The 22274-nt window shown below is 40.4% G+C and overlaps 1 protein-coding gene across 1 annotated transcript; it reads right to left on the bottom strand.

Annotated features, from left to right (window-relative positions):
- Positions 1-1240: 1240 nt before the first annotated feature.
- On the bottom strand, positions 1241-21170 carry SERPINE3 (serpin family E member 3). The gene is made up of 9 exons (XM_069030217.1): positions 21045-21170; positions 19917-20211; positions 14922-15149; positions 12893-13090; positions 8285-8483; positions 7130-7230; positions 4973-5059; positions 3263-3346; positions 1241-1290 (listed from the first exon to the last, which is right to left on the bottom strand). The coding sequence occupies exons 1-9, from the start codon at positions 21168-21170 to the stop codon at positions 1250-1252; spliced, it is 1359 nt and encodes a 452-aa protein (XP_068886318.1). The 3' UTR covers positions 1241-1249.
- Positions 21171-22274: the final 1104 nt, after the last annotated feature.

Raw genomic sequence — 22274 nt, 5'->3', positions numbered from 1 at the left:
TAAAGCAGGGGTCAGCAGCCTTTGAGGAAAGCTGCACAGTGGTTTTCTGTGTCAGAAGATTTTACATGTTTACAAGTGCAGGAACAGCCAGAGGGTGCTTCTGCCTGGACACAAAATATTGCTGACTGCTTTACTGGCCATGTCTTTCAGCTGTGCTGGATGCTCTGACTATCTGGAAGGATTTGTTTGATTCAGTGGGAGTGAATAAAACAGTCCTCTGATACTTTTCATAGGAGTCAGTGGTTTACAGTCTTCACCCAAAATATTTATGGGCCTGGGTTTCTGATGTCTCTGTCATGAGTTGTTGAACACTTGCCATATCCCAGCTTTAGTCAGGATGCTGAACAAACTCCCCCATTTTTCTTGATGCCATTAGTTGCATTCAGTGTTCTTCAGGAATGTCTGTGCTATGTTATGTACAATTCAAAGGTAGTAAAGGTAGTACTGCTACCTTTTTTGGCAATAATATTTGTTTGGTCATTGAGTGGGCATTTCTGCTTCTTACTTGCTTTGTCTGGAACAGGCTGCCCTGGGAACTGGTGGAATTGACATCCCTGGAAGTGTTCAAAAAATGTGTGGATGTGGTGTTTAGAGACTTGGCTTAGTGGTGGACTTGGCAGTGCTGGACTAATGGTTGGACTTGATCATCTGAGAGGTATTTTCCAGCCTTAATGACTGATTCTGTGTCAGTTTTGAAACAGCCTTTCAACTTCATTTTCTTTTCACAGTATTTTGCTGCTTGCTTGTTACCTTGCTATATCAGCTGGATTATAACTGTCTGAAGTCAGACTGAATTTCAATTTTATTCTTAAGCTTTTGACTTCAGGACAGGGAAATAAAATCATGTTTGAAAAATAATGTATTACAAGGCTTTCTTGTGGGTTGCTTTCATTCAGATGACCTACATACTCAGCAACAGTCAAGCTAACTTTAGCCATGATGAAATTGAAGAGAAGCTGTTGGCTCATATTGTTGAACACTTAGGAGGCTAAACCCATTCAATTTTTTTGTAAATGTTTATTTGGGTACTGTCTTTGCTGTAGTTGTGGTGCTCATGATTCCTAGACAGCTGTAACTTTCCACAGTGTCTACAATGGAATAAGGTAGTGGAGGGCTTAGCGCTTGCTTATTCTTGGAAAAGTGAGATGCTTAAAACTCTGTTTTAATAAATACATACAATGTAGCCTTTAATTTCATTGGAGGAAAGCTCATTATAGGAGGAACAGAAGTCAGAGTATGTGTTTAATGCTTATGAAGGATTTGTAACTCTTCCTATAAAGAGTACTGAACCTGTAAATGAAAACAACATTAACATTATTTTGTTTGGGACCACATTTTCAAAGTGTAGTACAGTTTTAATACATAAGTTAGGCATGGAATTAGCAGATCATAGAATCATTCATTGCTTATATGGAAAAACTGACTGCAATTGTATGCTTGTCTTAAAATAACTTAAGCATTTCTGTATTAAAACACACCTTTGCTAATAATTGGTAGCCCAAACCAGAAACCTGACAAAATCTGAAACTTAACACTGAGCAAAACAGAACCTCAGTTCATTGCTTTGTGTTTGGTTGTTTGTGTTGCTGTTACCTTGCCTGCCCTCCAAAGGGAATGTGCTCAAACCTGAAATTCAGATTAAAAACTCTAAACTTTTTCAATTATTTTGAGCAGGACTATGCTATTTTAAGTCTTAGAAAAGATATTTCTGCTATTACTAGAAAATTGATGCAATAAACACTTTTGGTCTGCATAAAGATTCATTATGAACTTTACAGGCATAGAAGTTTTAAGCACTTCTAGACAGGTGGATGAAAAATAGATCTTGTTCACCCTTTCAAGTTTTCCATACCTCAAAAACTTGAGTCACTAAGTCTGAGCCAACAAAATGACTGAATATTTTCACTTTTTCCATTAAAAAGCTTGAATTACAGAAATATATTTTTGATTTTGAGTTGATTTGAAGGTACGTATTTTATGCTTCACATAAAAATCCAATTTTACAATCTGATTTCCTTCCTCTTTATATAAATTATATGTGTATATATATAGTAAACCGACCATTTTATTCACCAAAATAAGTTTGTTCTTAATCCCGAAGAGTCTGTGGCTCAGGTTTCATAGGTGAGCTTATTAATGCCTTTTTATTTTAAAGTTCTGCATTTGCCAAGTAAAATACTTTTATTCATTGACTGGTAATTATTGCCAAAGCATATTTAAAACAAAGGCCCCACCAAGCTAGTAATTTTCTCTTTGGGTGCTTGCACTGTGGTAAAAATCTAAGATAGGGGTTTTTAGAGCAAAACATTACATATACAGGTATTCACTGACTAAGAGAACAGTGTATGTTCCTTGGAAGCCGATAAGGAAAATGATTCCTGTCTTTGTGCTAGGCCCCAGTGTTTTACTGAAGCCTATAAATGTTCCTTGAAAATCTAAATGGCTGTGACCCCAGTTATGAGAGAAATTTGGTGGTTTGAACGATTTTTAGGAAAATGCTTCAGATGCAAAATTACTGCATTGTTAAGGATGGTAAGAGTTCTTGGAGAGCCTGATGCTTCAGAGTAGCAAGTACCTGCTAAATGGTGCATAATGCAGTTCTTTATTACTGCCAACAAGCTGTGGGGTGTTTTCTTTTGGCAGAGATTCTGCAGTAACTTAATGCGAGTGGACGTCTGAAATGAGACATATGATCCACTGCTGAAGCTAAAGGAGCGCTGTGATGCTTCACTCTAAGACATGCTCTGCAGTTCTGTTTGGGATTTTTGTGTGGTTTTTGTTTGGGGGCTAGGGAAGGCCATTTGGAAGAAAAGAGTTAACAGTTGCAAAGAAACATGCATATTGTGGCAGAAGTCTGTTTGCTATCAGTGTAGGCACAAATAAGTTTCCTTTATAGGGAAATTTCTATTTTAACTACTTCAGATGTTAATCCAGCTGATCCAGCCCATTTGCAATTTGAATTGCCTGTGGAGATCAGTTCCTGATGCTGGAATGTTCAGCATCTCTGAGATCTTTCTATTGCCTGTAATTTTCATAGAAAATTTTTGAGCACATACTGCTCATCCAAAGAAGAGGCTAACCTGGCTTCCTTGACTTCTATGACTATTACACATTCTTTTTAAGGAAATTATGCTTTAAAACCCCAAACCCCACTGTCTCCATGGCTGTTGAAGTTTCCTGAACTAAAGAACAGTGTGCTGTTTGTATTGATTTCAGTGCTGCTTGTGAGGGATTCTCTTCCTGAAAGGAAGAGTATGCATACCTGTATTAGCTTGTCTCAGGAAAAATGTGAAAGGTCGGTCTGCTTTGAAAATAGGTGTTCGAGATCTTTTTAGTAAGACCATTGCTGTAATGCAACAACAACAAAAAAAATCAGTCAAATGCATCTGTTTTCTTTCTATCTTCGGTACAGTGCCCTCAAGGTCTGATGGTTAGTACCTTGACTTTTGAGTTGCTCCTCTGCTTTAAGACTAAAAACAACAATTTTATCCAATAGTGAAGTCAGTCTGGCAGAATTAACAAGTCAAGAGTTGTGAGACTACATGCTGGTGATTTGTGCATATTTCAATGCTGAAGGGAGTCTGCCCAGAGTTGGATATCAAAAGTAATTTTTGTTGTCATTACATCCCTAACTGCTGAAGTCATACCATGCTATTGCCTCACCTATTAGCCAACTCCTAGCTATGCTGTTCTGGTGGAAAAGATAAGCAAGGCACAAAGGTAGTTCCTTATCCAAATGGGAGCCAAGCAGCAAATACCTATGTCATCCTGGAATTTCTCTTGTCAGAGCTCTCAAAAAAACCTTAAGTATCCTCAACTCAGTTTATGACTGTCTTTCCTCTCTCTGGTTGTGGGTTAATTGTTAGACTAAATAAAGAATTTTCAAGAATTATGATGGTTCAGCTATTATTAAAGTACATCTTGTTTAAATGAATTCTTCTTTGTAGCTATATAGTGTTAAGAATACATTATCAAAACCCCCCCAAAACTAAATCCACCAGATCTGGATTATTTTTTGTACAGTTAAAACAATGAAATTAGTCTGAATATTAAAGTGAGACACAGTAAAATTAGTTCGAGAGGCACTGTTTTAGTGCTTGTAAAAAAACTGTGCCTAGTTTCAAGTCATCATGTCATCTGGACTAGATCCAGAACTTTTAAAGTAAACAATAAATGTAATTATGCTTTTAAAAATCTGCTTGTTAACTTGGTCCAACTGCAGTTAAGGGATGTTTTGGCATTGGTTTCAAGGGGATAAAGGTCTATTCCCCTTAGTCTTTGGTACATAATTGAAGTCACCTAAAAGCTTTTATTTTGTATGAGGCTTTCTACAAAGTAATTAAAAATATTACTGCCCTGATAGAGATTAAAATTGTTACAAAAGTTAAAACTGTACAGCTCTGCAGAAAGGTTGACTTAGTTATGTCAGATGTTCTCTGTACACCCACATATGTACATGTGTGTCTTATTCAGAGTTGTTTCTAGAGGAATACTGAATACACCAATTCAGGTGTGCTCAGGTTCCTTTTGGCATTGCAGCTGTGGGATGTTGGAGTGAGGGGATATGCAACAGGTTGGGCACCACAGTGAGGTGCACTGCCATGCTCTCTACATGCCTCTTGAATTCCTTCCTGGGAGCAAGGAGAAGTGGTAGAGTATCCTGGTCCCCAGCCAAGGACCACCAGCATTTGTGATTCGAAGTACATCTGTCATTGGCACAGTGCCAGATTTTCTCTGGACTGGCAAAGTTGGTTTTTTTTCATTTGAGCCATTACACCTTAGTTGGACATCAAAAATTAAAAGTTTTTATGAATAACTAGAAAGGTAAAATGCAAGTATGTTAAATACAAAAGTTTGTTAGGCATACATATAAATGCTACAGTGGTTGGTTTTTTTTGTTTTAAATAAAAGACTAGTAGTTGGTTTTGTAGTGATAAACTCCAGAAGTGAGAAGTTTGAATATTTGTTTTACCTGTAGCTCCCGATGCCTTTGTACCATCTTCTGTTACTTCAATCTCTGCTTTGTGAATAGCTTCTGAAATATAAAGGCTATCTTGCTCTGCAAAACCCCAAAAATTAGTAAGTTATTTTCTGATTTCATTGTGAGCATCTTTTTTAAAAATAATCAGAATGCTTTAACCTTTTTTTCTCCTGCAGAATCTAAGGATCATATAACTATTAGGTATTTCAGCCATCTTTGACAATTTTCCCACTATGTGCGTGACAGTGGATTAAATGCTGAATGGGAGTTAGTAGTTTGAGAGGTCTCCAGGTTGTGGTGGAAGGCAAGGTTACATGGTGAAAATAGAAACTTTGATTAACAGTGTGAGAGCAATGAGAGAACCGAAGAACCTTTGGAAGGGAAGTTGTAGAAAAACTGCTCTTCAGGAAGAAACAATGGGACTGTGACATAAAATGAATCTTGGAAAAGAATTAATTTCAGAAAGATACTGAGGAGAGTGTTACAAGTCTGCTTCTCTCCAGCTGAGTGCAGAGGGCAGAAAATGGGAAAGGTTGAGAAGTTTTTTCTTTCTTGTCTGAGCTCAAGGTTCAAGTCCAACATGTAGGTAAAATCAAAGAAATGTTAAAAGAGCATTTTGTCTACTTGTCTTAATTGTTTTTTGTCAGAAAAACTGGGATGGAAGCAAGCAGGACAAAACTACGGAGAGGCAGAATTTTAAAAAGTAGATAAATCTTACACATTTTTGAGGAAAAAAATAGATGCTTTCAGGTATAAAAAAGCTATTCCAGGTCTGAAATGAAGTAACACATCTGTTTGCTAAACATGATCTGAGAGTAAATATTCTGAAGATTATGCTTCTGCTTCATACAGAAGAGGAAATGAAAACTTACCTATTTTTTTTTCAACTGTATCTATTGGTTAAGATCCATTTTTCCTTGTAAACTCTGCCTTACACAACTCTTAGACCACCTAGAACTCTACTCCTATGACATAGTGGTGTAAGAATAGAACCGAGAAGGGTCTCAACGTATCCTTTGTTCCATAACCCTGCCAGGGCAGGATCAAATACTTCTACAAGCTTTATCCTGTATGCCAAAAGCCACAGAGTTGTGAACATAGGAAGGAAGCTGCTAAATGTTATTGTTTATGGAATTAATTTCCCAAAAGTATTTATCTTATTTAAATAGATATTAACTTTATAAAATACATCCTTGTGTAGTTTATCAGTACATTAACATTTCTTTGCAATAAGCAAAGCAGCAGTGACCAGTAACAAATTATTTTAATGTGCATCTATGTGCAGTCTGAGATCTATATTGCAACAGAACATTGCTATGTTCGCTTTTAAAAACAGCATAAAAGAACTCCATGAAAAATGTGCTTTCTGAGGTTCATCCCAGGAAAGTAACTTTTCTTTAAAAGCAGGTTTGTCTGAATTGGAGCAATTTCATTTATTCACTCACATGCACAAGAATGTGAGCTTCTTGCTGGGCAGCTACCACTCCAAGTCTTTACTGTGAGCAGAAATTACTAAGTTGAAATATTTTGTTGCTGGAAGGAGTCAAAAGAAAAAGAATAGATAATATGGGTTCTTTTTTTTTTTGTTTAATATTAAATGAGTACAAATTTTCCAAGGAGCAGAAGAATTTCAGTGTTCCAAACCCAAGAATTTAATCATGAGAGCAGTATTATAGCAAAGGGAAAGCATAACTTTGTATACTGATTACTGGATTAGCAAGACAATATAGCCTGGGCATAAACCAGTATTGTTTGCAGTGGCAGGAGTTGGAATATAGGCTTGTTGGACCAGTATCCCCTGCTGTTAAATAACTATTAAAAAACACAAATAGGAATGCAAGTTTTATTAAAGCATCCTAAATTTCTGAATAAATAGGCATTTTCCCAGGCCTATACTGTGTTGACAGTTTTAATCTTAAAGAGAAGAAAAAAATAAGTTCAAGACCAAAACCAAACCTGTCTCTTTCAGGTTCCTCTTTCCTACAGAACAACTCAAAATACAATTGCAGTTGAGTGTGAATTGTGCTTTAGTTTCACAGATAAAGAAGTACAATCACTTCAGAAGACCCAGGTCTAGCAAATCATTCAAATGTAAGAGTCTACAACTATTGGGTCAAGGATCATTTTGTATTCAGTCAAGCCTCTTACCTGAAATGCCTTTAAAATTAGCAGTGATGGGATCAAATGCATCTCTAATTCCCAAGGCAGAAAAAGCTGTCTTTAGGTCAAAAAGGCTTCGGATACTGAACCTGAAATTAATATGATAGACTTTATTTAAATGCAGGATTTGTAGAGTTTTGTAGAATTAAAAGGCGGTAACAGACACAATTTATTTCAAGCCTTTGCATTTCATCCATCTCTTCCTGTTTGAGCCCAGTGCATTGTCTGATTAAGTGTATTTGCAGAAAAGCAGCGCTCACCTACCCCTGAAGACATTAACAGAAGGAATCCCTCTGTTGCAATCAGATTGCTATTAAGTCTTCTTGACATGTGAATTCTGCTTTTTCCCAAAGTGTTCTCTTTCTAATTTTTTTTTTTTTTTTCTGTAACAAATGGCCCTTGGAAACATTTTCCAAAAATTAGCTTAAAGAAAACAAATACTAATGTACAAACTGGTTTTCAGTCCTTTGTTAATGTGATGAATGCATTGTAGGAGAGGTGTAATGAAGCCCTTCCTTGCTGATCTGTATAGTAGATACAGCCATACAAGGCCTTCTGCACCTCATTCCTCCTACTATGCAACGTCATAGGAGTAGATGGAAAATATCTCCAGCATAGGTGTTTGCTAAAACAACAACTGACTAAAGTGGAAAATGGATGACTGAAACCTGCTTTGTGCATGGAAAGGTGGTTATGGCTGCTAGAGGGAGGCCAAGCTCTTTGTCCAGTGCTTTTTTAGTATTCTGAAAAGTTTAAAAAGATAGAAATAGTATGTATTTATAAGGTTATGTGTTTATTCTTCCTTTAGCTAAGAGAAAAATGAGTGTGGGAAAGGTCCACCAACATTTGTCTGTTTTAGATCCTTAAAGGATTTATACCCCAAACAAATTGTAACTAAAAGCTGTAGGATCAACAGAAATACTTAGGCTTTTTTAAAACAGTACAGGGTATAACTAGAAAGTCTTGTCATTCCTGGCTCACCTCTTTGTGGTTTAAGAAAGGGTTAGAGCATCTCTGATCATGTGATGAATAATGAAACCAAAAGCATGTAATTTGATTTTGCTCACACACTGCTCATGTCAGCACTGTTGCATGGAATTCTGACAGCTGAAGTAGTGAATCCGTTCTGCTAACCTTGCTTACCTAGGCAGAAAAATGTCCATCTTTGTTCTCTTCAGGCTGTTGGCCCAGAGGGTTATGGTTTTGGCAGAAAGGTGAGACTCAATCTGGGACAAAGGTGTTCTTTTGTGGCTGGGAAGCACTAGGAACATGCTGAGTTTCTCCCCCAAGTAGGGTAACTCGACCACGCTGAAGGCCTCCAGAGCTGCAGTCTGGAACTGACCTTTGGGTGGGCAAAGAGAGATTTTATTTCATCATTCAAGTGGGAATAAAACCCCTAAACCCACAACCCTTGCTGTGGTCAGCAGACAGTTCAGAACAGCTGTGGTGGGGTGTAAGGAGTGGTGTCCAGCACCAGGGCTCCTGTAGCCAGCTCAGGTTGCTGCTAACTCAGAGCAGTCTCATCTGAACAGAGCTGAGTGTGTCAGAGACAGATATCTTGGCAGAGCAGTTCTAATGCCACTCATGGTACCTGAAGCACCACCTCAACAGAGCATGGATATTTTATTGCTTTTTCATATAACAGCTGTCAACCTTGCTCAGAGTTTGGGGACAAAAAAACTAAAAACTACCAAGGCAATGACAGCAACTGTGATGATTCTTCCCACAATGTATGTTCTTTGAATAAACTTACAATTTTATAATATTTTTCAGTAAAATTTTACTACAGTAGACAGGAATTACAAAAACAAAATGCAGAGTGTTCTACTTAATTAATTGAAACCTACTTTGGCTCATGTTTCCATCTTTACTACCTTTAAAAATCAATTTTAACCTTATTCCAAGAAACAAATAGTTCTATTACACAAGAGCTATTATATGCTTATTTAAACATGAACTATTTATTTCTTTTTTATTTAAGCACCAAATTTATAATTTTTGAAAATCTAGGCGCAGAGACCTCTCACAATCAGATGAAGGTTGCAAAAAGTAGTCTCAAAAGTAAAAGTTGGAGAGCTTCCAAACTTGCATTTAGTTTTATAGCCATTTGTAACAGCCATTTAAAAGTACCATTTTCATCCCACATTCCAAAGAGCAATTAATCCAGGCATTTCTAATGGACTCTGTTATACTGTAGAACAGATTCAGCTGTCACAGTTTTGCTTCCTTATTTTTTGATCTGAGTATCCAATAGGTAGCATTTCAGGAACACTCAGCAATAGCTAGTGGGCCAGGAGTTAAATGCAACTTGACTACAAGGCACAGATGAAAGCCTTACTGCCTTTGCTGCAGGCCATCCAAAATATTAAATCTACTTCTCCTTCACCCAGGTGTAGCAATTGTATCTTCAAGGGTAGATGCTCTCACTCTCTGGGTCGGGGGTTGTAAATAACTGTGTATAGACAGCTTGTGTTCATAATATCTGAATATTTGGCAATAAATGCGTAGCTCTAGGTTGTCTCAAATATTTAGTGTACAGTGTTTGTTAGTTTTGCAGATATGGACTAGATAGGATTCATTATGTGTTGATTGTTCTGCTAGATTAAATTTTAGACTCTTAGATGAGCCCTCCTGCCTTGCAACATGGAGAGAGAATTGCTCTGTTAAAACCAACTCCCAGCATGTGGATCATTTGCTGAAAAAGGATGTTCTGGTTTCTAATGGACAAGGAAGGAAGATTTATATTTGCAGTGCACTGGACATGAGTGGTTTAATTTGTGGGCATGCTGATATTTTGAAGTCAGCATGTTCTGCACAAAGGTTATACAGTCCTTTATCAATTAGAAAGAAAACCAAAGACTTTAGATAATTATTGAGTTAGAACATTTAGTGTTCCTTGCTTGAACTGATTTTGAGCATCCCATAAGGATTACACATATGCTAAATTAGAATTCAGACGTTCTTAACAAATTGCTTGGAAAAATGAATATGTAAAATAGTTGTGGTGTTTAAGAAGTGTGTGTGAACAGTAATGTTGACATTTTCTTAGAGCAATCTTACTTGTCCCCAGGCTGGTTTGTTCTGCATGGCAATCTTAAAAGGATAAACAATGTTGTAAATGCTGCAATTGATAACAGGCCACAGCTTATCTTTCTCACTCTGTGTTTTGGATCCTAGTGGGAGACAGCTGCTAGCATTTAATAATGAAGGAAAGTTATCTCAGTCCTCTGTTTAGTTGTACTGAACCAGTCTTTTGCATTAATTTTAAAGTGATTTGTTAGAAATGTTTCTGGATTTTTTAGTGACAGAGATTGAATTGGCCCAATCAAATCTGACAATCAGCAAATTTTAAATAATCCCTCTATTTTGGCTTTCCTCAAAAGTCTCTCCAGCTGCAGAGAGCTCACACATTTCAGGCTGGAGGAAAGGTGATCCAAATATTTTTTCTAATTTTCCTTTTCACTACAAAAATTTAGTGCTTTAGCTACCTACTTAAGGATAATAGGATGGAGTCTGTGTTTAGGCACGTGGTCAGAAGAGCACAAAAAATGATTTCACATCAAATTTGCAAGGACTCTGGGGCAAATATATGGTCAGACAATGCAGCTCAGCTGTGGAGTTCCTGGTCACTGGCTTTACCTGAGATCTCTACTTGCATAAGCACTGGTAGCCCCCTGCCTTCTCTCATTTAATAATCTGGGGCCTGAATCATCACCAGCCCAAGAATATGAAAAGGACTTGGATGTGAAATTGCAAATGAGTCAGCAAAGGTTTTTAATATCCTGAGGTTTCAGTTGTTTCCTGTGACTGGAAAACAGGAGTACATTTGTAAGAGAAAGAAGGCAATCTGGGAAACTTTAGGTCTGTCTCTGAGAAGTTTTAGGACTTACTCTGGAGGAAAGAATGATCAGGTCACAGAGGGAAATAGAAGGTGGGATCAGTTGAAATATCACGTAGACTAGCGAACAAAACTATAAACTTTTTTGACTTGATAACTACTTTGATAGAAAGGCATAGATCCAGCCATCTAGTTTTAACTAAAACATTAAACACAGTTTCACTGTGCCACTATTTATAGGTAGAAGTGGTGGCACTTAGAACAAGAAAAGCAAGGCAGCAAGCAGCCACTTGAAGGGAAAACCACAATGAGCAAAGGTAAAAGAGGGGCTCCCAGGTTGAAAAGGGTCACTAGCAGCTTTCCTAAGTGTTGTCAACACTCAAGACTTCTATAAAAGACAAACAGTGAGACTGCCATGACGATTGGAGTGGTGGACGTCAAATGGTGATTCAAAAACACACAAAAAAGTTATATACCTCTGGAGATTTCCCTCCCCTTGATTTATCTAGGAAAAAAGTGCCAAAAGGAAAAAGGTCCAGGTGGGGCCAATCTTGAGTAACCGCCCCGAGCTGGTTCTGCAATACACTATTGCAAGGTATTTTTAGCAAGACATAGAAATGGTGAAAGCATTTTATCAAGCATGTGTATGCCCTCATTAGAAGTTTTGTGTACATTTCTGGTCATTTATTTTCTAGAAAGACTGATTTAAATTGGAAAAGTGCAAAAAAGAACTAGTAGAGAATTTGGAGCATTTGGTTTTTGAATAGTTTAGAAGAGCCTGGCATCTTCATCTTAGCTAACAGGAAATTGAGAGAAAGCTTGGTGACTTGCAATTAATTTGGGAGTAAATATCAAAACTGAAGAGAAACTATTTAACTTAAAGGATAAAGCAGGCATGATGTTAAGATACAAATTTGTCTTGAAAAAATTTCGATTTGGAAATTGAAAGATTTTTACCCAAGTGCTGTTCTGAAATTTAGAGCAGGAGGGAAAGGAGCTTTTTATATTTTGGAAGAGATTGTATAGCTAGCTGGCATAATTCCTGGTGGCAGAAATTTAAGCCTTGCAACATGAGTCCTTCTGTCAGCAACCCACGTACACCAAGCCTTTTCAATGTAGCCTGCACTGTATTCATATATGATACAATAAAAGTTTGACCTATATTTACACTGTTTTAAGCCCGTGCTGAGATCATCCACTGATTTAGTACAAGTGACGTAAGAATTTCTCTCCTTTTTCTTGCAGAATTTGTCCCTGAAGATCTGCAGTTTTTCCCTAAAGCCTTGGAGATAGGCTGTGACCAGATCTACAGGTCTGCCATGCTGGTGCTCCTGGTTATACTCTGCTCCCTCTGGTGCTCACACATTCAAGGGACAGTGATTAGGCTGAGGGGCCAGGAAATTTCTTACTCACCCAACAAATCAAATTGGTAGGGGCTTAACATCATTTTAGTCTTAATTGCCCCTCTGTCATGGGGTCAGATGTGCTTCCTACAGTACCCCCTTCCTAGCCAGCTTTATTTAACCAGCTCCATGCTATTGTAAAGGACTTTGTATATTGCAGTACTCTCAGTCTCTCATCTCTCTTTCTCCTGGCACATTACATTGGTGCCTTTTGATACTTTCCTACAGCTTGCAAGTTTGTTATGGAGTACTGGGAGGTGTTGGTCTGTGAGAGATGGGACAAGGACAGTAGATATTTTAGGAACCATTTTGAACCCAGCATCTGTTTCATGATTGCCTGGGATTATGAGGAGTCAATTTGGTCACCTGGATGGTCTCTTCATTTGATGGGACTTCTTCTGTGACTTCTCCAAGTTGGGAAAATAACGCATCTTAGTGTGGTATCTGTGGAAATTAAATAAATCTGTTCCATGTTGTACAGTTGATCAAATATAGATCAAGGACAGTTACCATAGTTAACTTCAGCTGTGTGGTGCATGGTAGGCACTTTCAGGGTTGAGCCCTCTGGTGTGGTAAAAGGCAACATCTGGGTATCCATAAAGGAAAACTTCTTTTGCCACATGCTTCTGAAGTATAGGGTGCTCACCAGGGTGACCTGGCTGAGTGACGACCCAGCACTCTCCAATGTCATCCCACGCACATTCCCATCTGCATGGAAAAGAGAAAGGGAGGGGGACACAGGCAGGCAGTCCTACATGCCCAGGCCTAAAGGCCAGGCCCATGTGACTAAATAAAGCAAGTGGAGACCACTCTCCATCCCTAAGGCCCAGAGGTGCAGCTCACAAGGCACTGCTCACCCCCTACCTTCCCCTCCCCACCGGCACATGGACCTCACTGGGGTTGCCTTTTGGTCCATGTTCTCCCCAGAGCTGAGATTGAGCTGGTCAGTGTTGAGGACCAGAGTTGTGCCAGGACTCTGCAGATGACAGCAGCCCAGTGCCCAGCACCATGCTCTGGCCCTAACAGGTTTTCTAGCTTAAATATGCCCGGTATCTCAGAGTGGTTCATCCTTAGCACCAGAAATCCTTCATGGAAAGCGTTCATAATTGCAGACTATTTTATGAAGTACCTTAGTCAGCTGAAGCTTCTACTTCTCCCCCTCTCCTGTTTACTTGGCAGTTCAACTGATCCTGCTTTGGGTATCTCAAATATTCCTGAAAGAGTGATCTGCTTTTAACTCATTGATGTGTGTGTGAGCACTGCAGTAGGACCTCCCACTTCAGTACCTCCTTCTAGAGGAATACTTTTCTGTCGTGGACCTGGATCACTTCTTACTGTTCATTTGAGAGGGATGGAGTTGGGGTTTTTCAATAGTAGCTTTCATATGTGTATTTAACATCACCTCACATGCTGATGGCCAAATTAACATTCACATAACCTAGGCTGATGGGGCAAATCAGGGATTGATTTGCTCTATTGCTTCTAATGACTTTTTCAATTTTTTTTTTCATTAACACAGAATTTAGTTTCATTACTCTTCTTGCTTATGTGGAAGGTAAATTCTTTTTATTTTCCATTTTGACTTTTTAAGCTCAGAGTCTGACTGTTGAGCTTATGGCCCTGTGTGTTCCTCATAGCACCATGAAAGCATTCAGTGCCATGAATATGGTCCAAGGGGAATTTGGCTGTTCCTCATTAAAACTGAGAACAGGTAAAGGATTGCCTTTTTAAGATTATCGAACAAGGCTAAGTGGTTACCAGCTTGACACTGCTCACAGATTCAGACCTATTCCAGCTCATTCTTCACATTACAAATGAGTGTTAAGAATTAGGTTTCCTGGCTTTCAGCCTTTGTGGGATATGCCCAGCCCTTGCCCTGGAGGGATCTCTGCTGAGACAAGAGATTTTGCAATCATCCAGCAGGACTCCCTGGAAAGGCAGCCACTTCTTGGGTCATGGTGAGGAAAGGTGGACCCACAATCCTTTGAGAGACACTATGCAGATCTTTCTGTAACCCATTGGTCTGTCCCAGACCCTCTGTAACCCATTGGTCCCCCACTGATCCCCTGTATCCCTATAAAAGGAAGCCCCCTTTCTCTGTGGGGGGGAGAGCTCATCCCTGGCTTTCCCCTTCGCCGGAGGGGACCAACAATAAAGCTACCGCTGTGTGGAACCAGCCACACGGGCCTTCTCGTCTCTCTCTGGTCTGGTTTGGCCTGGAGGATGCCCTGCAGAGCTGAGCTGGAATCACGAGCTGACAATCACTAAAGAGCTGACAGCCTCTGCAAGGGCCCCTCTGCCAGCAGCTGAGGGAAGACACGAGGCCTCGGGAAGGCGATTCCTTTCGGGACCATCTCTCCGGACCAGTCACCTCTTCCTGGGTCAGAGCTACTGACCCCACCACCAGCTGTAATAAGCCTTGGTTTGGACAACACGGATTGTGGCAAAAAACTGTATGCTTGGTTAAATGGAATTTCTTCCATTACCCTTATTTTACATTTCATTCATGTGCAACCATTTTTGTGGGTCCCTATGTTACCTGCAGGGTCAGTGGTGACCCATTCCTGTATGTGGGTTGTGTTGGGGTCGGTGAGGTTGGTTTGCAGCAGGCTGCTGTTGGCCCAGTGTGCGGCACGCTCAGCAAAGTCGGGCAAGAGCTGCACACCCACGTCCACGAAGAGGGAACATCCCAGCTGCACCACTGTGCCTTGGATGGAGCCAGCCACTGCTTCATCCACCATGTGCAGGAAATCCTGCACACCTCCATCTGCCAGGCAAGAGAGAGAAACTGCGATAGTGAAGAAGGGGCAGTCAATAACTAACTCATGTAAGCACAAGTTAACTATTGGGAGACAGCAATGTTAGTTCAGACATAAGATGTTAATTACAAAGCCTGAGAAGCCAAATTCACCCTAATCTTGTCAAGATAGAGGGGACAAGGATCATCTCAGAGATTGCTGAATCATCCCTCAAAGGACTACGCATGCCCAGGGAGAAAGGTGAAAAGTTCACTGCGAGGATGACTACTGGCCTTCATCAGAAAGACCCCCGAGGAAGAGGAGAGGCCTTCCTCAGCGCGACCACCAGGACACACAGCACATGCGTGGCCCATATGCTAATGACTTCCGAGAAATAATTTGTGTAACCACACCTGTCCCAAGGAATGTGATGAATATTCATCATTTAACCCTTAATACTGTGCTGTAGAGAGCGCCAGGTGTGTGTGTTTGGAGGAGCGATCCCCACACACCCGGCGCGCCGAATAAAGCAAATACCCGCTTCTCTGACTCTGTCTCTGAAGTGTCTCCTGGCCCGGTTGTGGCACGATTCAATAGTTGTGCTGAGGCTAAGGATAGCAGAGATTGCCCCAGGGCTCTGCAGCTCTCAGTTCCAGTGCTGACACTGGTGTCCTCTGATTGTTCAAGCCCTGTAACCACTGGAGCATCCTTGACTTTATGGGGTATTACTGTCAAGCACTGCTGCCAAAGGTAGTGATGCACTGGGCCTTGGCAGCCTCTTTTCATGTGTCTGTAGAAATCACTGCAGTGCAGATGTGTCAAGTGGCTGATCTCACATCAGGCTCACAGCTCTGTGCAGACACAGTTCTTAACAGTGCATAGGTATTTATTCTTTCTTGAACACTCTCTGAATTCCCGTCAGTGAGGTCTAGTGCCTCTGGCCATGGCTGGCTGAGCTGCCAATGCCACAACACCTCTATCTCCTTCTCCTGATGTTATCCACCTATCCCAGGAAAGGCATTTCCCTGATGGCTCCTCTGCCACCCTTGGCCCTTAGATGTTTGATTTCTTGAAGAATGGTGTCTCAAACTGGCCCAGGACTGCTGACGAGCCCTGGCAATCCTGAGCCAAGCTGATAGGTTGCTTCATGTCTTACAAGTGACTCTTTTATTTATACAGCCTACAAGAGTGGGCTTTTGTTTTTTGAGTACAATTATATTTTCCATTCAATATTATTATTTTTTTTAATTCTTAAGATTCCTCAGATCCTTTCCTAAAACCCCTATTCTTTGATTCACGGTTCCCCAACTCGAATGACTGATTATTCCTTCTAAATGTAGAATTTTGCACTTCTCCTTACTGAATTGTATCCTATTCAGTTCACACATTAACCTGATTTTCCAGGATCCTATTAAATACCATTCTGGTCTTCCAAAATGCTTGTAGCAGTTACAAGCTGGATGTCATTCCAAAATTCAGTAATGTATTCTCTAGTTTGCTGTCTACTAATGAAAATAATTGAATGGTGCCCTGGTCTCCTGTTTCTGGAAAGCTCATTGTAGTTCAGCAGTGGTGGCTTCTGTGATGGATGTAGGGTTGAGGCGTGGGCCCAGAAGGAACCCGAGTCCTGCAAACTTAGAGAATCTCATGTTTTTAAAATCAAAAATTTCCCATGGACTCTCTTGAAGGGTAATTTAGCAGCCATTATTCTGCTCATTGCAGTGATTTCTGATGGAATGGTTCATACCAAAGTGACTTCCTGAGACCTGGGCCTCTCACCTCGTCTGAACAATGTTTATGGACTCTGAGTCAAATCTTCTTAAAATTCCTGTGTTTGTGGTTCAGCCCCTTTCACGTCTCTCTTGTTGTGTTTTGGAGGAGTCCTTCTTACATCTGCATAATAAAAGTCTTGTTGAGATTGCTACTTGCCTTTAAAGCATTTTCAGCAGGTTTCTCCTTCTATAACTAAGTTTTCCATGAGGACTGGGGAATGTCTGGAGCACTGCTTTTCTTCAGCAAGACATGTCTGTGGGACCACCAGGACCTTCCTGATTTCCCCAGCTGGTGCCCCGGTTTCTGTGTGAAACCTCAGTAGCTCACTGCTATATATGAATTGCTGGCCCCCATCTCAAAGGGAGGGCCAGTATGGTCTCCCTTGCTTCTCTACTTGGCTCAGGTGCTCCACTGCCTTGGCTGGAAGCCCTGGAGTGCCCTGGGCAGCTCACAGGTGTCAGTCGCCCCATGCTCACGGCTGAGCTCACCTTTATGGGCTGGTTGGAAATCTCTGTTTTAAGAATGGCAATGGGAGTGACCATTCAGTTTCTCTTGTCACCTGTGGGTGTAGGCAGAGATGGAGGGTGGTCAGACAGGACTGCCACCTGGGACAGGGGGGTTTTGGGGCTGAAAATCAGGGCAGTCAATGTCACCTGGACCAACCTGTCCCAGGCTGATCAAGTCAAGAGGCTTAAGTCAAGGGCAGGATTGCCATGAGCCCCCAGCTGCCAGACAGGTCAGCAGGAGACTTTTACTGCATTGGTTCATATTCTTCATGGGGTAAATGAGAGTTTCAATTTATCAGTTTCCACCCACCACCTGAGAATCCAGTGTGTGTTTTCTGACCTAATAGTGCTGCTTTAATAAGCTGCAGGAAGACTCATCACCTTTCGGAAGTTTGATATTAAAATTTAGTTTTATTCCTCTTCAAGGGATAAAAAATTGAACTCTTTGAACGGCTGTCTAGAAAACTGGAGTGGTCTGAGGGGTAAAGTATTGTTCTTGTGTGTTTTGCACGAGTATGGGAGCACTTGGTGAGCTCTCTGGAAGATGTGAGAAGTCAAAGATGGTAAATTGGAAGCAGATGTGAATGTGAGGAGTGGTATCCCAAGCTTGTAAATTCCCCAAAGTGCTTAGCTAACCAAAGCCCCAAATTCTTACCTGGACAACAGCTCAAAATTGCTTTAAAATACTATATTGTTGATTAAATAAAACAGCAAGAAGAAAGAATTATAAAGCATGTAATTTTGCCTGGGCTGTCTACAGATACATCCCATTATACATTGTTATACTGTTTTTGTTAGTACTAGAATAAAGGTGAACAAATTTTCCAAACATTGAAAGAAGATTATAAGTGCAAGTAAGAGCAGATTCTCTGGGAACAGTGAATGAGCCATCAATCTTTTCATTGTTTTCAGCCTGCTAAGGTTTTAACCATATCCTTTTTAGGGCAGACCAACAGCAACATTAATGCAAACATCTATTGGAAGAAAGAAAATTTGTCACATATGCCTACGTATACAATTTGGGTTTACTCATCTTATAGGAAATTTCATCTAAGTATTTAATGTATTTATTTGATTTAGACTATTTGAGGAAGTGGTTTCCTTCCCCATTACTGGAAATACACTGTTATAACCAATAACAATAGATCCCATACTACTTTATTATCGCATTCATGCATTAATATTACTGAAAGCCAAAGCTCATGTGGTTTGTGCCACAGACAGCTAAAATGGAGAAAAATGTCTGCTTGCCATGATGTGCCACATGAGAAGAAGAGAGCATAAAAGAGCTAGCAGGTCATTAACAAGCCCTGCACTTCTCTTTGTTATGTTTTCTGTGGAGATCTGTGCTTGAATTTCACTTTGAAATGTTACTCTGTAAGGTCCTTTCATAACAACTGAGCCCCTAATGACCAGAAGTGTCAAGCAAGGTATAATCCTTGTATGAACTAATGTTGTTTAGGAACTGAATTTGTAGAAATAGGAGTCCAATAGGCAAGACTTCATTTTATCAGCTGCTCATAATTTAGATGCACTGTCCTGTGTCAGTACATGCAGCTGCATCTGTATGGATCAGCCAGAGTTAGCTCTTACTGCTGTGGTGGTGTTGAATATCAATGCTGTACAGAACTGTGTGGTGGCTGAGGCAGGTTACACCACAGGACAATGAAATTACTGTGGGTTTCAGTCTTCATACCCTGAACGTAAATTTTGTGCTGAGAAACAGCAGTGTTATCTCTATACATAAGTATTGTATGTAAGCTGCAAATTTTGAGGATGAGGCAGTCATCTGCTTTTCATAAACATTCTGCCCATAATGTAAAATAGTTTTTGACATGTGATTCGAGATGGTAGGATAATCCAGAGCTAAAATGAATCCTTAAATTCAACTGACTTAATGCTGGGTTTAAAGACATCTGTCTTTCCCATACCCCTTCCAAATTCCCAGTGAGTTTTATATTTTAGCCTGCTTTCAGGGAAAGATGCAATTGCGCTATCCATCTGTCAATGTAAATCTCTGTCTACCAGTCTCCTTCTGATAACTTTTCATCTTTTTGGCCAGTTGTAATAACATTAGAAAAGTCTTAAAGATAATTCAACTTCTACAGGTTCCATAAAATTCGTTAGTGGGATAGGAGAGAAAACGACTGTTCTTTGCCTGGCACCTCTTTTCAGAACACACAAAGGAGACCAGGACACAGTGGACACGATGGACTTCTGGGAAACCTGGAGCAATTCTGCTATTCATGGAAGTAGCTTTTCTAGATGTAGCTGTATTTTGTGTCATAAGAGAGTAAGTACTGATTCAGAAAAAAACAGGAATAACAACCTGTGTATCAACTACCCCCTTGAGTTTCCTTTGTCCATCTGATACCTGGCTATCAAAGATGGAGAAAACATCTTGCAGTGAGACAGAAAGTAGAAGTTTAGTATGATGTGTACAATTCCTGTCACCTTAGTAAAACTGTGAATTTATTACAAAATGTAAAACAATAAGTATTTTTTAAAGTACATTACCATGAATGCTGTATCCTAGGGCATCTTGCAGCTCCATAAAGGTATTTCCTTGAGCTCCAAACTGCAGCAGCTCCAAAGAAACAGCCACGCTTGCTGGGGAGACTACCAGATTGGTTCTGTTCTCTGCTTCGGACACGTGCTGGTAGAGACTGATGGCAAATTCAGTCTTCAGCTCTTTCAGCTCATCATAGGAGATGCAGTTCCCTTTGGTTAAGCAGCAAGCAGACAGGATAAATGCAGAGAATAAAACGGGCAACATGAAGATGAGCTGGGAACAGTCTCCACCAGTTAATACCTGCAATTAATGACACAGATGTATTTAGAAAAGCAATAGTCTGAGCTGGCAGAGGAACTCTCCATCAGTGTTGAGATATCACTTGCAGTAGTAATGATCACTGTCAAAGTACTTGTCCAGGTCTACTCAGTATCTATTGTCATTTAAAAAAAAAAGAAAGAAAATAAATATGTATGGTCATGCTGATGACTCCATTGACTAAAAAGAATTGGATTTTCCAGAATGCTGTGGTTTATAAGATGGTTTGCCATTACAGAGCGTGGAGACACACAGCCCCTTGGTTAAAAATTAGCTACCTGCACACATGATGGGACACCTCAGTGCAGTCTCCATGCTGCTGAGCACCCACAGCTTTCTGTCTCTAGCAGAAAGGGGGTCACACCCAGCACTCCCAGAAGGAAGGCCACCCCTTGTGAGGTACAGAAATCTAATTGGAAGCTCCAAGCTAGGCTTTAGATCCGAGTTTACAAAAGGCTGGCTTCAAATTCCCCCCTCTGCCCCCCACCGATATTCCTTCCATGAAATTTATCCCAGCGAAAGAAAAGGTTGTATTTGCAAAAGGCTCCAGCGCTTGCAGCACAAAATCACAGCATCGGATTTTTATGGGAAATCAAGCATTGGTCAACGTTATATTAAGAGACACTTAGATTCGTATTTAAAGGAATAATGCTAAAATGACAGAATAGTTTTCCTTACAGAATTTCACCTTTTGAAGATTGTATGCAAGTGTATTTTAAAAATTACTGCACCTTCTTTCACCTCAGGATTTCCTACAAATCTTTCTCCATGCCCTTTGCTCTAGAGAGCACCTCTAATGCTTTGTATTTACTCACAGTTAGCTCTGTTAAATTGTCTTGCCTTTCTGTGTCCTTCTGGGTGCCTGAATGGAAGCTGCCTATGAGCGTCTTGTCTCCTTCTTTAATAGGTAGTGGAGCAAAGACTAAGTCATGAGACTGCATTTAAAGGGATAGTCAGTGATCAGAGTCTCTGTCGGCGATGTCTGTACCACTCTGTCCAAATTCCTGTAGGCTACAAGCTCTATGGAGAGCCAGGCAAAGCAGCATGCCACTGACCAGCAAATCCAAGGCAAGGAACAAAAAGGTACACATGGAGATAGGGTCAGCAACTTCCTTGCAAGCCCTGCTCGAGCCTCATGAGACTTGTGACCTGCTGGTACCGAGCAAGGCATCTCCTATCTCTCTTCCCACCCCCCTCCTCCTTTTATATGAATTCCATTGATTCCTCTGCCACAAAGGGGAAGAGAAAGGGCTCTCTGTGTACCAGGCACACAGCTACTTTTACCCCCACTTTGAAACCTTATTCAGAAATCCCATGCAATTAAAATGTCTTTATTTCCTTTTTTTTTTAATTAATGCCATCCAAAATAGCAAGGTTTTCTCTCACTCTTTAGTTTCCAGAAGGAAAGAAACATCCAAGTGCTGTACTTGAAGGAGAGTGAATGAGGAAGGAGCTGCTTTGAATGGACCAGAAGCAGAAGAGCTGTGGTTGTGACTGCTTTAAAAGCAGCTGCAGCTGTTCATGGCTTTCTTCATGTGATGGGATCAAATTCTGCCCATCGTATTCACAGGTTCAGCCTCACAGCTTCACAATGCCACCTAAAACAAGGAGGATTGGGCTAAAAAATTGGTGTAAAACTGCAGCTTATTGATTTTCCCAGAGTTTGATGTTTATGTATACACTTGGCTATTTCAAAACATACATTCTTGTTTCAAGTGGGAAAGAAGACATTGGGAAAAAGGTCATTACAATCAAGCAATAGTTTAGGTGCTACTGTTTTAGCAGGGAAGGAACAGCCACACAATGGAATTAGGGCCCAAGTGAGAATGAAGACATGGGCCTCTCTTATTCTGCTCTTGTGCTGTTTGTCTCTTCCTGCTGTTTGGAGAATATGCCAGAATAGATGCAGATATTGGGGTCTGTTTCAGCATCCTGGGATTTAGACCTCATTCCTGCCAGGACTGACAAAGCACAAGAGCTTGGTCAGTCACAGTCTGGTACAACAGGCAGAGATGTAGTTTTGACACAGATTTCAATGGCAGTGT

The sequence above is a fragment of the Aphelocoma coerulescens genome, chromosome 1, assembly GCF_041296385.1.
Source record: "Aphelocoma coerulescens isolate FSJ_1873_10779 chromosome 1, UR_Acoe_1.0, whole genome shotgun sequence".
Taxonomy (NCBI): Eukaryota; Metazoa; Chordata; class Aves; order Passeriformes; family Corvidae; genus Aphelocoma; species Aphelocoma coerulescens.
Note: the sequence above shows the minus strand (reverse complement) of the source record. Positions and strands in the feature narration are given on the sequence as shown.